The 7,388-nt window shown below is 41.7% G+C and overlaps 1 protein-coding gene across 1 annotated transcript in view; it reads left to right on the top strand.

Annotated features, from left to right (window-relative positions):
* hsp90b1 (heat shock protein 90kDa beta family member 1) overlaps positions 1 to 7,388 on the top strand; it is a 9,520-nt gene continuing 2,132 nt past the window's right edge. Inside the window, exons 1-14 of the mRNA XM_015376725.1 lie at positions 1 to 168; positions 694 to 796; positions 1,504 to 1,645; positions 1,729 to 1,845; positions 2,230 to 2,561; positions 2,661 to 2,772; positions 2,857 to 2,982; positions 5,112 to 5,228; positions 5,319 to 5,456; positions 5,536 to 5,613; positions 5,687 to 5,752; positions 5,842 to 6,111; positions 6,193 to 6,438; positions 6,534 to 6,670. Coding sequence (XP_015232211.1) covers positions 120 to 168; positions 694 to 796; positions 1,504 to 1,645; positions 1,729 to 1,845; positions 2,230 to 2,561; positions 2,661 to 2,772; positions 2,857 to 2,982; positions 5,112 to 5,228; positions 5,319 to 5,456; positions 5,536 to 5,613; positions 5,687 to 5,752; positions 5,842 to 6,111; positions 6,193 to 6,438; positions 6,534 to 6,670 — 2,033 coding nt within the window. The 5' untranslated portion in view covers positions 1 to 119. The remainder of the gene's footprint in view (positions 169 to 693; positions 797 to 1,503; positions 1,646 to 1,728; positions 1,846 to 2,229; positions 2,562 to 2,660; positions 2,773 to 2,856; positions 2,983 to 5,111; positions 5,229 to 5,318; positions 5,457 to 5,535; positions 5,614 to 5,686; positions 5,753 to 5,841; positions 6,112 to 6,192; positions 6,439 to 6,533; positions 6,671 to 7,388) is intronic.

Here is a 7,388-nt window from a genome sequence, read left to right as displayed (position 1 = left end):
CGCTCAGTGTGGAAGAAGTAGCTGCACAGCCTGCGCTGATAGAGACAGTTTACCTTCGCTGCTTCTCCTGCCTTTTGTCTCAGGAGCTGAAGACTCACCACCGGTAGAAGTATCTCAAAATGAAACGAGTCTGGGTGTTAGGGCTTGTTTTCGCACTTCTAGCCTTCGGTGAGTTTTGGAAAGCTATGTTTCATTGTGACTTTCTTGCTGTTATCCACCATATTTAGCTGCTAATGGAAGCTAATATGAACCTGTCTTTGTGCTGTTGTCAGAGCACTATTTCTGTTTATTTCTAGATATTTAATGTGGATATAACATTGCATGGTTTATTATACTGCTTAAAGCACATTTTAACTATCATGAGGACTTAACGCCTTTCTAGAAGTTTCTGGCTGAGGGGGAAAAAAGCACACTGACTCCTATTGAGATGGAGAAATGCTTGAGCAGACATCCTTCAGTGTTTTTCTGTTTCTTTATTAAAATCACCTACTTGCTTCCTAGTAGTGATTCTAGAAGTTTCCCTGAGCAACACATTTAATTTCACACGTGGAAGCCTTGCTTTAAGAATCTGCTTTTCCAAAAACAGTTATATTTGACTTAAAACTCATTTAGACTGAACAGATCACTGTCTAACTCTGCTTTACAATCAGAAATATGCGACCATGTATGAAAAGTATAACTATCTCATTGCAGCTGCTGTACGGGCTGAGGATGAGGTGGATGTGGATGGCACAGTGGAGGAGGACCTCGGGAAGAGCAGGGATGGATCCAGAACAGATGACGAGGTGGTGCAGAGGTAGGTGCAGATTGTTTAAATAAATAAGTTTGCACATTGTCTAAATGTGTCATCATTCCAGTATTAGTGGGTAACACCACAAGAAATATGCAGCTTTTCATTCATATATAGCATCTGTATCAATGTCTTCCCCCCCCCCTTTTTTAAATATTGGTTAATATTCAGAAAATGTTTTGCATGGTCATAAAGCAGCAGTCTTGCCTTGCAAAGCGGTTTTCGTTGCCAATAAAGCTGCAGCAGCCAAATTCAACTTTTTTTAATCCAACTATATTTTGATGCTTTTATTTTTTTGACATTTTTCTTGTAAACTTTCATTGATGTGTTCTGTTAAACAAACTTGAGAGATTAAATTACACCTTTTTTTTATTCAAAAATCAAGTTCCGGGTATTCTTCTACCCTAAATTGACACTTTCCTTTTTTTGTTTGTGACCCTGCAATCAACCAAACCCAAGGTCAGGGTGACCAGGCTTGTATACACAGGTCATCAGGACAGGAATGACTCTGTAGTTTGGGAACAGATCTGATGGATCAGTGAAGGCGTCCTTAGCTGATCCTGTTACTGTAGATTCTCAGCCATTAAGAACATGACCGCTCTAAGCAATACTGAACAATCAACCCAGTTGCTTTCTGTTTTAACTACTCAGTAGTTGCAGAATCTGTGTGTTCTGTTTGTTTCACTTGCGTTTCTTTTTTTTTTTGCCTACAGGGAGGAGGAGGCTATCCAGCTGGATGGTTTGAATGCTGCTCAGATTAAGGAACTCAGGGAAAAGTCTGAAAAACACGCATTTCAGGCAGAAGTCAATCGTATGATGAAGCTAATTATCAACTCTCTTTACAAGAACAAGGAGGTGTGTAAGGGGAAAAACACTTAAAGCTGGAGGCACTGTTTTATTGTCAGGGGGAAAGCTCACGTGTTGTTCATGTCTTGCAGATCTTCCTCAGGGAGTTGATCTCCAACGCCTCGGATGCTCTGGATAAGATCCGGCTGTTGTCGCTTACTGATGACACTGCTTTGGCAGCCAATGAAGAGCTGACCATCAAAATTAAAGTAAGCAGAGGCTAATTTATTATAAAGACACGTTTAGAACTGTTGAAACTTTATGTTTAAGCTCTTTATATTAGATTTCAGGAGTGAAATATTATTGTATAGCAGTTAATCTGCTTTTTAAATGAGGATTTATTTATATTCCTTGTTAACCAGAAGGGAAAAATGGGTTAAAATTTAAGTTTTAATACTTTTCTTTAGTCTTTGTCTCAACATGACATAACAAATTATTGCATGTAAATTTAGAGCAGTTTAGGATTTATTTTAACTGCTTGTAATCGAATCTTAAAGATTTGAACTTCGTCTAAAAACTGTAAAACTTAAGTGTTTTAGTGTTTTTACATTGGGAAATGAACATTAAAATAATGTTGCCTCTCTTGCTTGCAGTCTGATAAAGAAAAGAACATGCTCCACATCACTGACACTGGTATTGGAATGACCAAAGAGGAGTTGGTGAAGAACTTGGGAACCATCGCCAAGTCGGGCACCAGCGAGTTCCTCAATAAGATGACAGAGATGCAGTCTGAGGGACAGTCTACGTCCGAGCTGATTGGCCAGTTCGGTGTGGGTTTCTACTCCGCTTTCCTCGTTGCTGACAAAGTCATTGTGACGTCCAAGCACAACAACGACACTCAGCACATCTGGGAGTCGGATTCAAACCAGTTCTCGGTCATCGAGGACCCACGTGGGGACACTCTGGGAAGAGGAACAACCATCACGTAGGTTTAATCATTTACCATTATAGGCTGTTAAGAACATTTTCTGAATTGTTCTGGTGTTGCGTCGACTTTGAACTTAAACGTTCTCCTTGAACTCAGGCTGGTCCTGAAGGAGGAAGCCTCTGACTTCCTGGAGCTGGAAACCATCAAGAATCTTGTTAGGAAGTATTCCCAGTTCATCAACTTCCCCATCTACGTTTGGACTAGCAAGGTGATCATTCAGCTCCGAATATTTCCAACTTTTCAGATCGATGGAAAACGTAGCAATGGTTTTATTTTGTTCCTAATGTCTTAGACTGAGACGGTCGAAGAGCCCATCGAGGAAGATGCTGAAGCAGAGGAACCAGAGAAGGAGGCCACTGAAGATGAGGCTGAAGTAGAGGAAGAGGAGGAGGATAAAGACAAACCAAAGACAAAGAAGGTAACGGCTTTATAGAGTTGTGATAAGTTTTTTAAAATCACTCTGTAACAGCAGCTTTTTCTGCATCACCTATTCTGTACAGATTCATTTAAACCATCCAGATTAAATGAGTGTCCTTTGCTAGAACTTTATCGTAATACTTTTTCTTCATCTGAAAATGTCCCATCTTGGTTATTACCTTATTGGCTTTTACTCTCAAAGTATTAAGCACTCTGGTACAGTCAGCGTTTCTGCGGGTCATTAAATTCTTATTTTTTTAAATTAAGACCTTAATTGGCATTAAAATTCATTAAATGTGTTTATTGTGGCATTTAAAATGCGTTCTTTAAAAAAAAAATTGTTTATAAAAACAATTTTGTCAAACATATATCATGACATATTTGTGTGGAACTGCTTCCGGTTGATCAGAAAGCCGTATGTTCAGAAAAAGCTACAGAATGTGTAACCTGACTCCGCCAGATGGATTTGCTCCGCATATCCATCTGGAAACCTTCCGTTGAAGTAATTTTGGGAAGGGGCGAAAATACTGCTTAGCTGATTGGCCTATGTTGGTGATAGACGGGCCAAATAAACCAATCAGATCAACGAAGAATATGACGTACTAACAGAGCGACAGCGAAAACACAACCACAAGCCAGGCTACTCTTGCCAAAACCAGTCGGGAGAAGAGCAAAAACATCTTTTCCTCTGAGAAAAGCCTCCAGAGCAGTGTTTTGCTCTTCTTTCAGTGAAGAAATACTCTGTAATTCCGATAAAACTTGCTCGATAGCCACGCTAACGCTAGTTTCATCGGCTCAAGCCGCCATGTTCTTTAGACTGAACTGTCGCGCTTCTCGTTGCGTCACACCTCAACCCGCCTCAAAGCCAACGCTGATTGGACGTTCGTTTGGTGAACGGCTCCAAATTTTCTTTAACGGAGAGTCTCCAGACTGATCTGCGAGTGAAATCTTGAAAGCTACAGAATGGGGGGGGAAATGCCAATTTCAACAAAGTGGCTGGAAAACGAGGAATTCGTGACATGGCTGCAGCCTATCGACGAGTCCTGTTGGTGGCATTAAAATTTCTAAGGGCATTAAAAAGCATTAAGTTAGAGTTATTTATTCCTGTATAAACCCTACAGTAGCAGCCGTTCAAACTGGCCCTTTCCAGTCAACTTCAAGCCGAATGGCGGCCTGCTCCCCGGCGACTCCCAACCAAATCCCCTCCAACTTCCATCCACCGGCCTTCCCCTGGACTTGCATTTTTTATTTTTACTCCGACTCCATCCTTCCACTGAAATGCAGGGTCTGACCAGGAGGTGATGCTTCTAATAAATTTTAATGTCTACAAATCGTGACAGAATATTTCAGTACAGAGATTGATGTTTAAAGAGGAATTGTAGTAGCCTCGTGGGACCATCCTGATCTCGCGAGCTTTCAAGGTTTCACTCGCAGATCAGTCTGGAGACTCTTGAAGAAAATTTGGACCCGTTCACCAAACGAAGGTCCAATCAGCGTTGGCTTTGAGGCGGGTTGAGGTGTGACGCAACGAGAAGCGCGACAGTTCAGTCTAAAGAACATGGCGGCTTCAGCCGATGAAACTAGCGTTAGCGTGGCTATCGAGCAAGTTTTATCGGAATTACAGAGTATTTCTTCACTGAAAGAAGAGCAAAACACTGCTCTGGAGGCTTTTCTCAGAGGAAAAGATGTTTTTGCTCTTCTCCCGACTGGTTTTGGCAAGAGTAGCCTGGCTTGTGGTTGTGTTTTCGTCGTCGCTCTGTTAGGACGTCATATGCTTCGTTGATCTGATTGGTTTATTTGGCCCGTCTATCACCAACATAGGCCAATCAGCTAACCAGTATTTTCGCCCCTTGCCAAAATTACTTCAGCGGAAGGTTTCCAGATGGATATGTGGAGCAAATCCATCTGGTGGAGTCAGGTTAGATTTGTAGGGGACAAATCAAGGAAAGTAGGGACATTTTGAATGACTACTACTGTAGCTCTGGTTTCTGACCAGCAGGTCTAATCGGTTATCTTTTTTTATATTATGCTCATCATAGCTGAGGTCATAATTATTATTACTGTAGAAAATGCGTTAAAATCCTAACTAGGTACCAAGGCCCATTTCTTAACGTAATATTCATGTTGTAGGTTGAGAAGACAGTTTGGGATTGGGAACTGATGAATGACATCAAGCCAATCTGGCAGAGACCAGCCAAGGAGGTCGAGGAGGATGAATACAAGGCCTTCTACAAGACCTTCTCAAAGGTATGAGCAGCATCTGCAGACAGCTAATCAGCCTTTTGGATTATAAAGATCTGGTTCGATTCCAGTAAACCTTCTTATTCTGTCCACCAGGACACTGATGACCCCCTGGCACACATCCACTTCACAGCAGAAGGTGAAGTTACCTTCAAGTCCATCCTCTTCGTCCCCACGGCGGCTCCACGTGGCCTCTTTGACGAGTATGGCTCAAAAAAGAACGACTACATCAAGGTTTGAGTTCAGTTTAAACGACTGAGAGCGACTGATGTTTGTATTGGGTTGACATTCACACTGAAACTCTCTGCTGCAGCTGTTTGTCAGGAGAGTTTTCATCACAGACGACTTCAACGACATGATGCCCAAGTACCTAAACTTCATCAAGGGAGTGGTACGTTTTTACTGCTGGTTTGTTTATGATCAGTCTGCTTTAATCTGAGACTAAAGGTGGTTTTCTTTGCCAGGTCGACTCTGATGACCTTCCTCTAAACGTGTCCAGAGAAACTCTGCAGCAACACAAACTGTTGAAGGTACATCTCAAAGTTTTGGATTAAATGAGTTCTGCTCGATTACGACAAAGTAAAAACATTTAGTTAAAAATAGTTTCTGCTTTCTTTAGGTCATCCGCAAGAAGCTGGTCCGTAAGACTTTGGACATGATCAAGAAGATTGCAGATGATCAGTACAACGAAAAGTTCTGGAAGGAGTTCGGAACCAACATCAAACTAGGCGTGATCGAGGATCACTCCAACAGAACCCGTCTGGCCAAACTGCTCCGCTTCCAGACCTCCAACAGCGAAACCGTCCTGTCCAGTCTGGAGCAGTATGTGGAGCGCATGAAGGAGAAGCAGGATAAGATCTACTTCATGGCTGGTACCAGCAGAAAGGAGGTGAGTGAAGATGGACCGGTGGTTGAGGGGGGTGTCTTTTACCCCATGCGCTGAGTTAATCTGAGGTTCTCCTCTTCACAGGCGGAGTCTTCCCCCTTTGTCGAGAGGCTGCTGAAGAAAGGCTATGAGGTTATTTACCTGACGGAGCCTGTGGATGAGTACTGCATCCAGGCTCTGCCCGAGTTTGATGGAAAACGCTTCCAGAACGTGGCCAAAGAGGGGGTGAAGTTCGAGGAAAGTGAGAAGGCCAAAGAGAAGAGGGAGGCCCTGGAGAAGGAGTTTGAGCCTCTCACTACTTGGCTAAAGGACAAGGCTCTGAAGGACAAGGTGGAGAACATGTTTTAGTGGTCCTCCCATGGAAGATCAACTGAAGAAATTAACAGGTTTACAATTTTAACACAATATTTGTGTTCTGTCTACAGATTGAAAAGGCCGTTCTCTCCCAGAGGTTGACCAACTCACCCTGTGCTCTGGTTGCCAGTCAGTACGGCTGGTCTGGAAACATGGAGAGGATCATGAAGGCACAGGCTTATCAGACAGGAAAAGATATTTCCACAAAGTGAGTATTAATGCAGTGACATGCGTTTAAAGCACAGAATGATCATGGACACTAGAGATCAACTGATACAGTTACTTTTTTTTTAATCCCAGTATCCATTTTTACATCTGTCTAAACAATCCCTAATATATGCTTCTGATATTTTTAGGCTGTTTCTTGGAGATGGCATTGCTTTTTCTTCCTTATATTTAAAATGCACAATAACAAATGTAACAGACCATTGTTACTAAATCAATTTATAACGAATGCAGAGTGACAATGCATGCACTTCAAATGATCTTAAGGCAATGCTGTTAAATTTGCTTATTAATCGACCCATGCATGTATCGGCTCATGCAGGGGGGCAAAGGCTAATCGGCAGGCCTATGTGTCAGTGTATCTAGAAGGGACTCTGCTAAACATTCATTACAAATGGGATTTATTTAAAGACCGTATATCTGCTAATTTATGATTGATACTTGCAGCAAATAAAAAAACCTCAATGACGTCAATTAAAGACGATTTTAATGTGTAAATCTTATAAGCTAAACTGATGCTAGTTGTCATGTAGACGCTCACTGGCTCCCTCCAGAAAGTTAGAACTACTTGGTATTTTTTTTTATTTAATTTTTTTAAGAAATTGGTCCTTTAGAATGCTGTATCCTCGTATGTAAAATAGCAATATTGGAAATGGCAGTTTTGTTATCCATTTCTGACACTTTGAAAAATAATATACTCA

This window comes from Cyprinodon variegatus, unplaced genomic scaffold (assembly GCF_000732505.1).
Source record: "Cyprinodon variegatus isolate N-32 unplaced genomic scaffold, C_variegatus-1.0 Scaffold140, whole genome shotgun sequence".
Taxonomy (NCBI): Eukaryota; Metazoa; Chordata; class Actinopteri; order Cyprinodontiformes; family Cyprinodontidae; genus Cyprinodon; species Cyprinodon variegatus.
This window is presented reverse-complemented; position numbering and strand designations above follow the sequence as displayed.